Here is a 14,733-nt window from a genome sequence, read left to right on the forward strand (position 1 = left end):
ACAAAGAGAGAAAGTAACGGCAAGGAAACAATTGTGTGCAAATCCTTGCAACAATGAACAGGTGGGCTGCAGCAGTACTTGATATAAAATTATTCTCTCTCTTTCTGCGGATTTGGCTCTCTCTCTCTCTCTCTCTTTAAATTCTCTGATGATCCACGCGCCGATGCTCAAGCAGCTCCAATTAAAATAGGTCGGAGACGACGCCGTCGGCACATGGGTGGGATCCCTTTTCCGTATAAGATCCCCTCGCCTCCCATAATTAACCCAGTATCGCCTAGTTTATTATACCCAACGTCGTTGATCATCAGTGTCGAGATCAATTACAACAACAGCCAATTCTCTCTCTCTCTCTCTCTCTGTGACTGATCAAACCCATGATCAGTCAAGATGCAGGCGGCGCCTCTTTCTGCGCCTTCTTCCACCTTCTCTTCGGGTGCTTGCTCCTTCTTCTTCATCCTCCTCTTCATGTTGGCTTTCTTCCTCCTCATCATCTTCATCTTCTTCTTTCTCTAGTACTGCTACTACTACTACTAGTAGTAGCAGCAGCTGTGATGATGCAACTGCGTGTTTAATGTATGTACACTGGATGTAGCCGTGCCAAACCCAATCAAGTACAATATACTCGTCATGATGGGGCGCGTTTGCAGTGGCCTAAAACACAGTTCTCGACAGAAAAGGCTAGGAGCTGCTGGGCCCAGCAAAATATTGCCCGGCTACCCATGCAAGAAGAAGGAGGTCATGATGGAAGAGTTTGCAGGCTAGGCAGGATCATTCTCCGTCAAGATATAGCTAAATTGTTGGTAATTATTATCGATGTGCCTCGGCTCGATTCATAATCCAATATAGAGTTCCCCAGATAATTATTTTCGATAACACTTGCCGTTCTCAATGCATCGCTATATATATATATATATATATATATATGTAGAGAGAGAGAGAGAGAGAGAGAGAGAGCCCTCTGCTTAAGCTGTTTATAATATTCTGATAGCCACGTAATATGAGCCGTGTTTTCATTTGCAAAGCATGCGCCTATTTTTTGCAAACGTGGCCATTGAAACTCATCATCATCATCGTCTCAAATTTTAAAGTTGTCTTGGAATCTTTAGAAGAGGGGGGGCGTTATGTGGATGGTGTGAATAGTAACTTTGAGAAAGAGTTGAGTATAGAGGTCAACACATGGGCCACAATGTCTTCACCATATGAATTGAGGAAAGATGCCTTCATATGGACCTTGTGAGCGTTGATACTTTGATTCTTGTGCCCTCTTAGATTATGGTTATTTCCACAAATTCTAGCATGGTATGCATAAACAATTTATATTTGATGTTATTGAAATGTACTTGAATTCAACAATGTAATGGATTTTTGTTCATTTAAATAAACCAACCTAATGCCTTAAGAGGAAGAGAAAAGAAGAAAGGCTAGAAAGGTCATTAGGGAATAACCTTATAACCCATATTGTGTAGCCTCCATAAGCTAGAGACTCCATAGACCTCCACTTAAGACCAATCTCAAATAAGAGAGTGCAATTTTAAGGGAAAGTCCTAGTCCACCTTGCTATTGTGCTACCACTCTCATGAGAAAGAGTAAAATAGGAGGAGAAAGAGCATACACCACTCTCAAGACGCAAGTCACAACCTCACTCGCATGCACATTAGATAGAAAGCTAGCACGTAAGTTTCAAAAAGGTAAAAAAGAAATCTCAAGACTCAATTGCATTAATGGGATTGTGTCTTTTCTCATTACTCAAAGTTTCTTATATACAAAGCTTGAAAGTATATACTTGGCCACCCAAGGGATGTCCAAAGTGACTTATTCCGAAACTATTACTACTTCTATGCATGTACAATACAAAGATGATTATCGGCTTCATTACATAAGCTTTCTAAGGTCAACATACCATTATTATATATTTATAAAGAGCATGGTATTGCTACAAACGATTAATATTGAGGAAATAAGGGTGAATATTCACCCAAAGGTGAATTTAAAATGAAGACAAAAACCACGTGGACGATTTTTATAAAGTCTCCAAATTGGTGATGATATGCCATATCATCACCAACTTAGGGACTTCTTGAATAATCAAAATTTTCTATCATGCTATATATCATTAAAAAGGTCTCGAGATGAGTAGATTCCAAATGTGCAATCTCCGTCAACTTTTGATTTGATTTGTAAAAACTTCCTATGAGCCCATTTTTCTAGAGAGATGAGGTGTGGAAATTCTTAAGGGGCAAAATTGAGAGTCTATATTTCGCCAGATGTGTGTTTTCTTATCGTAAAATATGTTTCTTGCATGCTTTTATGTTATGCCTCTTTATACTTTGATTGCATTATTATTCCTTGCATCTCTACAAGTTTTGTGAGTATCTTGATGACTTTTAATGAGATCGCATTGTCCATATATTCAATCTTCTGATTTGATTGAGTTTTGTGTTGTAATAGCTTGATTAGAGTGAGAAGACTATCAACTATGTACAAGCTTATTAATATATTCATTGAGGTACAACGAAAACTATTTTTTATTTGTTTTCTTTTATTAATAGTTGAATACGATTTCATGCAGTCATGAGAATATTTTGTTCAGCTTCTTAGTGCAAAGCACAGCAGCTTCATGAAGCTCTTCTCACTAATCAGCTACAAGAATGACCACCAGCCAATCACGGCTTACCATGAGTAGTTGGAGCAGCACTGCTATGAAGTTACAGCATTTCCACATTTTTTGGTATTGCCCCTTTAGCTTCATATCGGCTGCAAGACTATCACAGTCTATACATTAAGCTACTGGTTTTAAAGGTGGTCCACCTCCAAAAAAAAAAAAAGAAGTCTTGATTTGAAAATAGAGTAGTGTGCCAAATTTGGGGAGCGTTTGGACTGAGAGAAAAAGTGAGGGGAGAAGTGTAATTCCAACTGTATAAACACTACCTTGAATCGTTTCTTTCTATGTATGCCTGGCCGTCGTACAAAAGCACGCCCTACTGCCAGATACTTTTTACTTCAAAATGGACCACATGGGCACTCCGTGAACTGGTGGTTTCATTTAACCATCATTTCAGCTGCCACTCTTACACTAAATCTTAATGAGGACCATCAGCCATGATCAAAAGAGCTAGAAGCAACCCACTAATCAATGATTTCCTTTCCTCCCCTTTGTAGGTAATTACCTGTGTGAGGCATTAGATCCCCTATGGGAAACATGTTGGTCTTATCTGGCATGCTCAAGAAGTTGAAGAGCTCCACATTTCTAGTCTGACAGCAACAGAACGTCCTCTGTCTCTATGTCGTCAACCCTGCCAAGCCCGTTATCTTCCTCCGTAATTTCTTGCTGCATGAACGTAACATCTTCCAGATCAGGATCAGCATCTTGGTCTTCATCATCTTCATCTTCCAGCTGCTCCTTGTCTTCCTCCTTATTATGTACCACCATCTCTTCTTGCTGCTGGAGAGCTTTCAGGCTTTCTTTGGCTTTTGGATTTTCGCAGATGCAAGCAGAAGGGTTTTCAAAGAACTGACCTCTTCCCGGCCTGATTTCATTAGGCTCTCCCAAGAAACCTCTTTGGAATTTTCGTAACTTTGATGCAAAAGCATCCCACGTCATGTTGGGCTTAGCAAGGAAAAGAGTCCCCAACCTCTTTGCATTGGGTCGTATGGTGCGTTTATGACCAAAATAACGCCTGTAGAGTGTTACATAACACTATGAAGGTCAATCATTTGAAGGTACAGAAAGCAGATAAAGGCTTCAAGGGCAAAAGACAGCACTAGGAGGCCTTATTGAACATTCCTTGATAAACTAAGTTACAAATTTTGAATGTTCTCAACAACGCTGATGGATAAGATCGATCAGAAAGATACCTGCGGCCTGCGAGGATGCGTGCCATATTTCCATTGTTATTGGTGATAAAAACATTGCTTTCATCGCTAACAATATAGTCAATTGCTGCCATACGTGAGGAATACCGAGCAAAAGGTAGCAATTCTCCTTCTAATGCTAAAGAATCTTTGGTGTGATAGTTTGGAAACATTTGCCTTAGAGGAGCCAGGGTGTTCTCCCCACCATAGACCTCTGCTGATGCGACATAGAGGTGAGAATCGCTTCCGAATCCCAAGGCTAGGAGCATGAACCCCACTTCCTCTGGAGTAAGTGGGCATTTTCCATTTCGTCTCTCCTTTTCGGGGTTCCGTTGCTGGTAAAATACACATTAAACCAGGCTTCAGTTGATTGCAAACTTCTTGCAAGCATGAAAGACCTATGTTTTTCACAAATCCCGTGATAGCTTACATGCAGAGTTTTCCAGCGTTTACGCATCAGACCTAGCTCTCTTACTTCCTTTTCTCCACCTCCATAATAGCAGCCAGAGAAGGCTAGCATGTCGGGCTCAAACCTGCAACCATAGCATCATAAGCATTTGAACATCTGGCAATGTATTCATTAAAGAACAGAAAACTATAGTAGTAGAATGACAAAACTTCACTCTAACCTTAATAGAGACTTAATTGTGCAATTTACCTCAGATGAAGTGCAATATAACGACCACTTTTTTGCCTCAATCTCCCCACCAAAGTCTGTCCCATTGTTTCTACAGCTCCAGTGAAACGAAGGGCATTGTAGTTGACCCTGCAACGAAGCTTTTGCAAATCCTCTTCAAGCCTGTTCGAGAGTCTATAATCAAATTTTCCCAGACGAACTGCCTGCAATGGATCGATTCATGGATTCCAATGGCTTGCAATTGATTTCACAAATCGTGATTGTCCTGTGACTTAGATAGACCCTTCTCTCACAACAGTCATAAGGAAGGAGAAAGAGGGGGAAAAAAAGGGGGGGGGGGGGGGGGGGGTGATGTAAAGCCTAAAGCAGCCTCTAAAGTAGAAAAAAATATAGCTTATGGGGTGGGTGACCTTTTGTAGCCTGTCCAAATGTAATATTGACCTATGCAAGTCTTCTCTCAGTGCAAACCTTCTTTTTCCGTAAAAGGGGTAGTATTTTGGCCCGAAAGTAGTCCGGCTTACATCTCCTCGGTACACGGGTTGAATAAAGCTTCCCATGAAGTTTAGCTGGTAGTTCCTTGATGACCAGCACATCTCTTGAGAGTGCATTGATAAACCAATCTACGTCAAAAATGTCGCTGAAATTGCTGCACAGGGTGATATGCCAACAAGCCAAATCGTCAAAAAAGGGAGGACATTCAATTCATGACTCAATAAATACTTGCTAGCCGTTGTATCCCTACCTGCTATCCTTCCAAAAAGATTTGTGGTCTAACTGTGGCACCACCAGTGTAGCATTCAAGATCCGTGCCACCACCACGGCATCAATAATCTGTTGACAGCAACCGAAAAAACGGTCAAAAACATGAGCTGTTGGTATCACAGAAAATTATTTTAAAAAGCAACCAGGCACACTTCAAAGGTCGAATAAACTGAATGGTAGAAGAGAGTAAGCCAGCTAGAAGATATAGCTGATATAACTGTATGAGGACACACTCGACTTGGTTAGCTGATTACCCCCGTCCTTTGCTGATTAAGTCCTCCACTTGTCTGGATTAATAAATAGCCGTTTGACTTAGCTTCAGAAATTTTTCCTATAGCATCCATTATGCACATGCTCATCAGTTTTGTGCTATTTTAAAACACACCATCAAAAAAAAAAAATTGAAGTCAATGAAAGACGAAAAATGGGATCATCCACATCATTAAGGCCAATGAAAGAGTGACATGAATGATGAACTTGAAACAACAAAAATATCTAGTCTTCATTTTAAGATGGGAATGAGCAAGCATTACTTCAGATACAAAGGAGAATCAACATAGGTTTAGGGTACTTGGCCCCCCCACTTCAGCATGTGAAAGGTGATGCGGCTCAACATAGCAAGGGATCTGGTTCCCTTGCACAGTTGAAGAGGCAATGTTTCCTCATCCATTTTTAAGGATTTGGCTAAGATGGAGAGGTTGCAAATTACAAGGTTCTTTGTCACCAGACATGACTAACATGTGGAAATCAGAATCTAATGGCAGAGGACTGTTTACACTCCACTCTCACTTGATTTAGCTAAGAGTTGACCCAAAAGGCAACAAAGGTTTATTGAGTGAAAAGCACAAAAAGTGAACTCAAAGATTATTAAGAAAAAGAGCCACTAGCTCATTTTGCACCACCATTTGAAAGTCAACATATGTTCATCTCTCAGTATGGATTAATGCCTTAAACCGCATGGTGGTCTATGGGCTCCACGCTCAGTTTTTGATCAGTTTTGACAGTTTTAGGCTGTTCTGGACGTGATCTCAGCAGTCTTGACCAGTTTCATGCAGGTTTGAAGCCCTGCTTCGGTCACATTGGTATCAGAGCACAGGCTTCCTTTCATCTAAAAGGAAGAAGGAGATCATAAATGGAGATCACACTAGCTATTAGTGCAGTTAAGCAAGGCCAACCCATCCACAGCTTACAACGTTTCATAACTAAGAAGAATGTGGAGTCAAGCTTTGCAACTCCATGGACGATCTGAAAACCAAAAGATATTAGATTCTGCTGCCCAATCCAGAGAGGTTACGGGTTATTGGGGTCTCAAAAAGCGACTCATGGAGCATGTAATACTAATCATACCTTATCGACAAACTACCTAGTTACTTGTATCAAGATTCAACAATCGTCAACTAAAAGGCATTCTTTTCAACCGTACAACAATCCCAATGAATGAAGCTAAGTATACCAGCTTTTGAACAATTGATGTATTTGAATAATACTTTTTCTTTTTTGGAAGCTTTCGAATGGTAAATCCGGAATTAGCCTTTGCAGACGTAAGATTCTTCCTTGAAGAATCAGGAATAGTCTAAGTACAATATTTAACAAATTTTGTACATATGAATAAGATATCTCTTACCTTGAGCTATCAACGTGCTGTCTTTGTGATATTGTCTAGACTTTTTGTACGTATATATGTGATTTCTAAAGCCAAAATGCCTATAACTATCAATGGCTGCAATGCCTAACCCTTGTTGGATCATGCCCTGAGGTATAGGCAAGCAGACCTGCTACGGTGGATGGAACTTGGTGATTGTGGGCAAGGGCAGAGAGAGAGAGAGAGCGCACAAAGCTAGAGTGAGAGTCGAGACAATGATTGCACGACTCAATATGATTGATTGATTGATTGATATGATTTGAATTACATCAAGTACATGCTTTTATAGGTTACAAACCTTATCTACTTCTTCTTTTTCTTGAGGTCTTATATATACCTTCATAAGGTCAAAAAAATCTAAACTTACGAATTGAGAGATTTGAGAAAGAAATAATAGCGAAGAAGGACAAAGACAAAAACAAAGCATTTGAAAGATAAAAAATAAATAAACTAACAAACCTAGATACTACTAAGGAAAGGAAATCAAAAGATAATATCAAACGAAGACTTTTAATTAAGACATTAATTAAAAAAACAAAAAACAAACAAACAAACAAAACAAAACAAAAAAAACAAGAAACAAGAAAACAAAACAAAACAATTAAATGAACGAAAGAAACTTTAAAAAATAAAAAAATAAAAAACACACACAAAAGCATACACACACTTCTCCTTAATAAGAACTTAAACCTTTTGAGCTGAGATACTAAACAACAACACAAAATAGCAAAACAGAGAACTGTAAACTCTAGACCTAAAGCACTTAAGAGCCAAAACCAAACATTAAGCTAAACTTTAAAAAAGACTTCAACTCAAAAGTGCAACCATTAACTCCAATGTTTGTCCGAACATGAAGTGTAGGTTCATCAACTCTATCATGCATAGCGTGGACAATAAGCTATGATATCCCTACTCACGTCATCAGTGCCCAAGAGTAGGTGCAGGTTTGTATAAGGTTAGTCCAAAAGAACATGCTTTATAAAACCAGCCAACTAAGCTTCTATCACTCTCCGGAGGTGATGGACATACTCAGCCATGATAGAGACTAGCACTCAAAGTCTGCTCTGAGGTATATCAACAAAGAATCACAAAACATAGGAAAGAACCAAACTAAGTCTATATTAAAGAAAGAATTACAAAAAGACTAAACAAGGCCTACTCTAAGTTACAACAACAAACCCTACTCTAAGCTAGAACAAGCCACTTTTACAAAAAAGAGCATTGAATTATGAATTAAGTAGGCTTTTCAGCTCCCCTTCTATAAAACTTACTCCTTATCTTTTTAAACGTTCCAAAAGCTGAAATACCAAAGATAAACTTACTACGATTCATGAAAGAATGAACCTTTTTCAAAATCTTATTGAAACTATAACCTTTTTGGATATGCAAAAAATAAGATGGCATGATTGAGAGATAAAGGCAAATTTAGTAGAGCAAAGACGAGAGAATCTAAAAAGTTGAGAGCAGATAACACCATACTTAGTTGTATCAAAAATATTGGAAGATAAGTGTGGAATCCGAATGATCTTTAAGTCAACATATTCAAGTTGTAAGCGTTTGTCATAAATATCTACTATGAAGCCTCCAGATGATTGAGAGATCTTAAGGTCTAAAAAAGCACAACTATCACTATTAGAGGTGCGGTTAAGTTCGCAAAATTCCTTGGGATAGATCCCTCCACCTAAGGAATTTAGAATGATATACAAAAACTCTTGAAAGAAAGAAATGTCGAGAACGAAGAGGTCATCTACAAAACGTCTCACATTACAAAGTTTGTGAAGAAAGACTGGACAAGTATTAGCAGAAATAAGGCGTTCCATAAAATCAAACTCATAAGTAAAAAGATAAAAATTAGCAAGAAAGATGGCACAATTGGTATCCATGGGAATACCGATTGCTTGCTTAAATAAACAGTCGCCTAAGGATATATAAAGGTTATCTGGAGAAAATCTAACCAAGTACAATTGTCATCTTTGTCTACAATTTTGGTGAATCTTTTCTTTCTCTTATCTACATCTTGATTTTTACTTTTTAACCAAGAAAAATCAAAATGCAAAGCTAACTTTTCTACTAATAAAGCCTTGCATCTATCCTTTTCTAATCTATAAGCAAAAACTTTCTTCATAATGGACCTAATCCTTACAAGTAAGTCTTCTAAGTCTAGTTGGTGTATAATGTCATGAAGTCAAAGGTTTGTAGGCATAAAGGAGACAACTTTTCAACCAGGCTCCAAGAGGAGTTTAAGAATTTCAAGACGGAAACTACTACTACAGAGTCTTTTAAGACCCAACTTGAGTCTGTAGGCACGTCAGCATCTTTAAGAAGATTTTTCCAAGGTCATGGACACTTGGTAAAATGGCTTTAAAGCAATGACTAAGCCATTTAGAAACATCCGTCAGAGATGTTTTGCAAGCAGCAGCTATGAACCTGGGCTTTATAAGATTCTTATGAAACTTCCAAACTGTATACAAAAAAGGCAAAGTAGGGTAAAGTAGGGTTGCACTTGAAACCAAACAATTTACAAAAATCTTGGTGTTTCAAGACAACATCTTGAGAAGAAAGTGAACAGCTAGAATAAGTCTGAGAGGAAGAATTCACTTCGCTTAACAAACATTCTAAGTAAAACTGTTCACAAGTAAAAACAAAATTGTTAGAACACAGAGATATTTAAGTAAATTGCAAGGGTGCTCGCTGAAGCCTTCGCCCCTCACCCTGCTCGAGCTGCCGCCTGTATGCACCCGCCCCTCCCCGCCCTCGTGACTTAGCCTCTCCTCGCCTACTCGCACCATAGTAGCAACAGAACGGGAATGGGAACGGAACGAAAGCCCCATCGATGGAACGGGAACGGGCCACAAGGGGAACGAGAACGAGGGGGAACGGTAAGGGGAAATGAGAGAGAAAGAGAGAGGAAAAAGTAAGTAGCCTTGCTGCCTTGCCTTAGAAAGTAGGAGTCAAAGTCTAAAGAGACTCGAGAGAGAAGCCCACTCGTGACTCAGAGCTGTCAAGTACGCATGCCGCACGGGCCTAGGAAGTATGCGGGCAGGCGACAATAGGATACGTCTTTCAAGGATATCCACAGGCGGCTCGCAACAACAGGTACACTTTTTCTCTTCTTTTTTTTTTTCTTGGCCAAACATAAAAAACGTTCCCCAAAGGGGGAACGGCAGCCAAACGTTCCATGAAACCGTTCCCCCACGTTCCCCTGGCCGTTCCCATGCCAAATCGTTCCCCCATGCACGTTCCACCCGGTTTAGGCATCTCAGCCTTGGGGGAACGCGTTCCACCGTTCCCAAGGGGTGGAAACGGCGTTCCCCTGCTACTATGGCTCGCACCCCCCCCTCCGCGCCCCTGTGTTTCTTGCGTCTCCCTCCCTCCCCCTTTTTCACGCCCGTCGCCCTCGGCCCACCTGCCCCAGTTTCCCTCGTGCCCACCGCTCTCCATGTTACAGTTTGCTAACCTGGACTTCGCCGCGAGTACCTTCCGCTCCTTTCTAGGATAGGATCATTGGTGGGCTCGGTGCTTGAGACTAGCCCCACAGCAGCTTCAGTGGTGGCTAGAGCAGCTGGCCTGCCTTCGGTCAGAGTTTTGGTTCCTGACATCTCCTCCCTTCCGAAGGTCATTCAGTTACCTAGGATAGGGGGGGGATGGATCGATCAGGGAGTGGAGTTTTCGGGGCTCCCGAACCAGTGTTTTATATGCAGGCAGGTCGGCCACCTGGCCAAGGCCTGCCCTCGCAGGAGACCTCGATCTTCACCGCAGCAGCAGACCCCCGATGGCCCGCCCACAGATGCGGCTCGGCAGGCAGCCTCCGGGACACTTGCTCAGCCCACACAGACCTCGGATTGGCGGCCTAGACAGGGGCGCCGTAGAGGCAGACAGCCACAGCAGCATGCCCAGAGACCGACGCAGCAGCAGTCACAGCCTCAGCCTTGAAAAAAAAATCCAAATGCTAAAAAAAATAGAAACCCTGCTTTACGAAGATCCCAAATGCTCGCAATACTTCGCAACTTTCGTGTCCACTCAATATTCCATATGGGGTTGTGGAGAGACCTAAAAAATCTGGCGAGATAGACTGGTAGTGTACACTTGATTGGTAGGATGAGAGAATCTTGCTACATCACTTGGGGATCCCTGGTATAGGTAGGCTAGACAATTAGATTCTCAAGTTATGCACGAGGGAGAACATTTGGACATGGCCATTTTGATCTAGAGAGGAGTCCCTAAACTTATCACCCTAGATGCACTCCTCGTATTTGTGCAAGGACAGTCCCTTAGTCATAAACGCTACACTGGGAGACCTTTGGTATTGCATTACCCATCCAGGTTCTTTTTTGGAGACAATCGGGAGATCCAAACGGGAGAGACACATATCCATGTATTGGTTTCTCAAGCACTGTAGACTCCTCCCCTCCCAACCTTCCCTCACATTCAAGCTTGAAGCTCCATAGCTTGTAAGTGTAAAAAATAAAAACCGTATTTTATCGTACGATATCTGAAAATTTCATCTCGTACCAAAAATTCCCGTACGGTATCGTAGCGTACGGTATCGTATTTTCGTACCGTGACAACCATGCATGTGGTGATACCTCCAGCCCGAGGGGAGGAGGCACTTGATTCAACGGTGGCCTTCTCCTTCCCTCTTTGCGGCACTAGCGACCGGGAGTGGACTTTGGATCTCGCTCTTAGTATTTTGAAGACTCAGGCAATTGAGTTTTCTCACAATGTGAGCGATTTGGAGATGACAGATGTGATAGGCCAACTTTGGGAGTTGGCACATTTCTTTGATACCGGGAGTGCGGATGCCTCCGGGATTCGACATTTGGTGGTTCGCATAGTGGCAGACCTAGCACGAGACCCTGGCTATGTATGCATACATGAGGTTTCTCTCCAAGCGGGAGGCAGTCGCTATGGGACACAGCCACTGGCGCCTGGTCCGAGACTCTTGCAGCACACCGGGTGGGCAGATTTGTAGCCGCTTAGATGGGGATTACTCTCCATCCAAGCCGCTTGCGAAGGCCCACCGTATGGCTGAGACAGCCTCCACCTCAGCAGGTCATCCATGAGGATCATCTCATGGAATGTACAGGGCCTTGGCGGCGCACACTATGTACGTTATCGTGGTTGCTTGAGGCAGGAGCTTCAGAGATGCCTGGTTGGGAGCAGTATTGATATTCTGGTGATGCAGGAGCACCATTTGAGTGAGAGCATGATTCGGAGATATGATTCGGTGATGCCAGGTAGATGGGACACATTTTGGTCTGCAGGTTTTGGCCCCATGGGGGAGCAGGGAGGAGTATGTATGGTCATTGCCGATGTATGGCGGCAGGCCATTGTGGATTGCGGGGTCATTGTGCCTGGTAGAGCACGTATGTTATGCTGAGGACACATAATGAGCACTTTGGTGTGCTCAACGTCTATGCGCCCAACCATGCTAGTGAAAGAGCAGAGTTCTGGACCCTTGTTACAGATACATTGCCCGAGGCCGCACATTGGTGTGTTGGGGGAGACTTCAACATGCTTGAGGACCTGGCCGATAGGGTGGGAGGCAGTCATGTTACAGTGCACGGCACGGAGCTTGCAGCTTGGGAGCGATTTGTATGACACTGCGGATCACTGATGCATGGCAGCATGAGGCTTTCTCTCGTTCTCACGACAGTCTTAGTTTTTCTCGCTCGGATCGCCGGCAGGGAGGGACTAATCTATCATGGATTGATCGCTTCTATGTGGGTGACAGGTTCGGGGAGCGTGGTGGCTCCGTTGGCATTCTCGCTGGCACCTCTTTTTCAAACCATGCGCCAGTTATCTTGACCCTGGAGGAGAGGACACGGGAGATCAGCTTGCAGTTGAGGATCCCACAGAGGATACTTGCATATCCCAGTCTTTTTGAGGACATTGAGAGGATATGGCATGATCGCCAAAGCTCTGACCTAGATGCAGCAGGCCAGTGTGCCCAGGGACTCGTCGAGCTCAGCTCTTTTCTGCACGCTACAGCCTTGACACGGCTGGGAGAGACTCGAGAGCGAGAGCGTCGCTTGAGACGTAGCCTTGTTTCGCTTCAACGTCTTCAGGAGCAGCTGCCTACATGTGAGTGGGTGGCGTCCCAGCTGAGCCAGGCACGCCAGGAGGTTAGAGAGGCAGAGGAGCAGAGACATGAGTTCTACTATCATCGCCAGGTCTCTCAATGGACGCAGCTTGGTGATAGAGTGACTGGGGAGTTCTTTGAGATCACCGAACCCCGCCATGCTCGAGCAGGAGTACGCCAGCTCAGGAGGCAAGACGGATTGTTAGCCACTGAGCCCGGGGAGATTAGAGCCATTGCCACTGAGTTCTATAGAGACCTGCTTTCAGCAGAGCCAGCCACGGAGGCACGTGATGCTTGCAGACAGACTGTGTGGGCCCATGTGCAGAGGAGGGTCACAGATCGTATGCGCACAGCTTTGGATGAGCCCCTTTCAGAGGATGAGCTTGTTGAGGCTTTGAGGGCCCTTCTGTGTCATAGTTGCCCTGGGGAGGACGGATTGACACCTGCCTTCTTTATACGCTATTGGGACCTTTTGGGGCCAGGCCTCCGCAGGGGCTTTCAGTTTGTTTTGGACACTGGGGTGATGCCACAGAGCTTTTCAGAGGGCTTGATCTTTCTTATCCCCAAGGGGGAGGGAGTGTCAGATGATATTCGGCATTGGAGGCCTATTACGATCCTCAATACTGTCTACAAGGTCCTAGCAAAGGCCTTGAGTTTGAGGATCCAGCCCTTCCTTGGGGAGTTGATTCATGCTACCCAGATAGGATTCGTCAAGGAGCGCAGTATCCTTGACAACATTTTCACCTTTTGGGAGGCGACGGCCCGAGCTAGATTTCTCGGTGAGGACTTGGTCGTGATGCTTCTCGATTTTGAGAAGGCATACGATAGAGTCGATTGGGGTTTCCTAGAGGGCACCATGCTTCGCCTGGGTTTTGAGCCAGACTGGATTCGAGGACTGGCGGCTCTATACACCACAGCTCGTAGCCACGTGTTGATGGCAGGAGAACGGGCGCCGATTTTTGAGTTGACCAGATCAGTCCGTCAGGGATGCCCTCTCGCCCCGTTCCTTTTTCTCTTCTTTGCAAAGGCTATGAGCATGTATCTGACAGTAGAGGAGGTTGGTTTGAGAGGACTCCAGCTTGGGGTGAGGACCTGCTCGATTCTGAGTTTGCTGATGACACACGATTGTTTCTGCATGGCCAGGAGGCCAATCTACAGAGGGCAAAGCAATCACTACAGGTTTTTGGTGTGGCTTCGGGAGCATTGATCAATTGGCGCAAGACAGTGGCTTTTTGGATCCGACTATGTCGTACATCACGTCTTGCTGGATCTTCTCAAGCTCTTGCATCAGCCAGGTACAGAGGCTGATCAGGAACTTTCTTTGGTCTGGGCGGGATGGTCAGCCGGCCCGGGCCAAGGTTGCTTGGGCAGTTATTACTCTTCAACTGGGCCAGGGGGGCTTGGGCATTATAGATCCAGCTGATCAGAGTAGAGCCTTGTTGGGGAAGCTTATTGTTCGGGGGCTGCTTCCAGGCGCTGAGCCTTGGAAGGAGCTTCTTTTTCAGCGGCTGCAGGCTAGAGCTCCCCCAACAAGGGGCACTTGGGCACCAGAGATACGGTGGATCTTCATAGAGATGAGGAGGACAGGCCTCAGTAGAGGATGGGAGGACAGATTTGCCTTGAGCATCCTGCGAGCTTGGGAGCTGCTGAGACCGGGGCTTTCTCAGAGATCTCCCACTTGTGATGAGGAGCGGGCCAGACAGCCACTCAGCCGCTCATCTGGAGCCCCGCGATACGCACAGAGCATGGTCATATGCT

The 14,733-nt window shown here is 43.9% G+C and overlaps 1 protein-coding gene and 1 pseudogene across 4 annotated transcripts in view; both read right to left on the reverse strand.

Moving 5' to 3' along the window:
* Positions 1 to 2,814: 2,814 nt before the first annotated feature.
* LOC147628096 (O-fucosyltransferase 6-like) overlaps positions 2,815 to 14,733 on the reverse strand; it is a 29,806-nt gene continuing 17,887 nt past the window's right edge. For 2 of the 4 annotated variants that reach the window (XM_086813110.1, XM_086813111.1), the window contains 7 exons: positions 5,506 to 5,582; positions 5,232 to 5,320; positions 4,958 to 5,135; positions 4,511 to 4,692; positions 4,283 to 4,385; positions 3,856 to 4,187; positions 2,815 to 3,677 (listed from right to left, as the gene is read on the reverse strand). In XM_086813110.1, the coding sequence (XP_086669236.1) occupies positions 3,248 to 3,677; positions 3,856 to 4,187; positions 4,283 to 4,385; positions 4,511 to 4,692; positions 4,958 to 5,135; positions 5,232 to 5,320; positions 5,506 to 5,582 (1,391 nt within the window). In that variant the 3' untranslated portion in view covers positions 2,815 to 3,247. The remainder of the gene's footprint in view (positions 3,678 to 3,855; positions 4,188 to 4,282; positions 4,386 to 4,510; positions 4,693 to 4,957; positions 5,136 to 5,231; positions 5,321 to 5,505; positions 5,583 to 14,733) is intronic. The other 2 variants (XM_086813113.1, XM_086813114.1) reach the window with 1 other exon arrangement.
* Positions 7,999 to 9,212, reverse strand: LOC147628097 (uncharacterized; annotated as a pseudogene).

This window comes from Cibotium barometz, chromosome 19, assembly GCF_041138505.1.
Source record: "Cibotium barometz isolate CiBa-2024 chromosome 19, ASM4113850v1, whole genome shotgun sequence".
Lineage (NCBI taxonomy): Eukaryota > Viridiplantae > Streptophyta > Polypodiopsida > Cyatheales > Cibotiaceae > Cibotium > Cibotium barometz.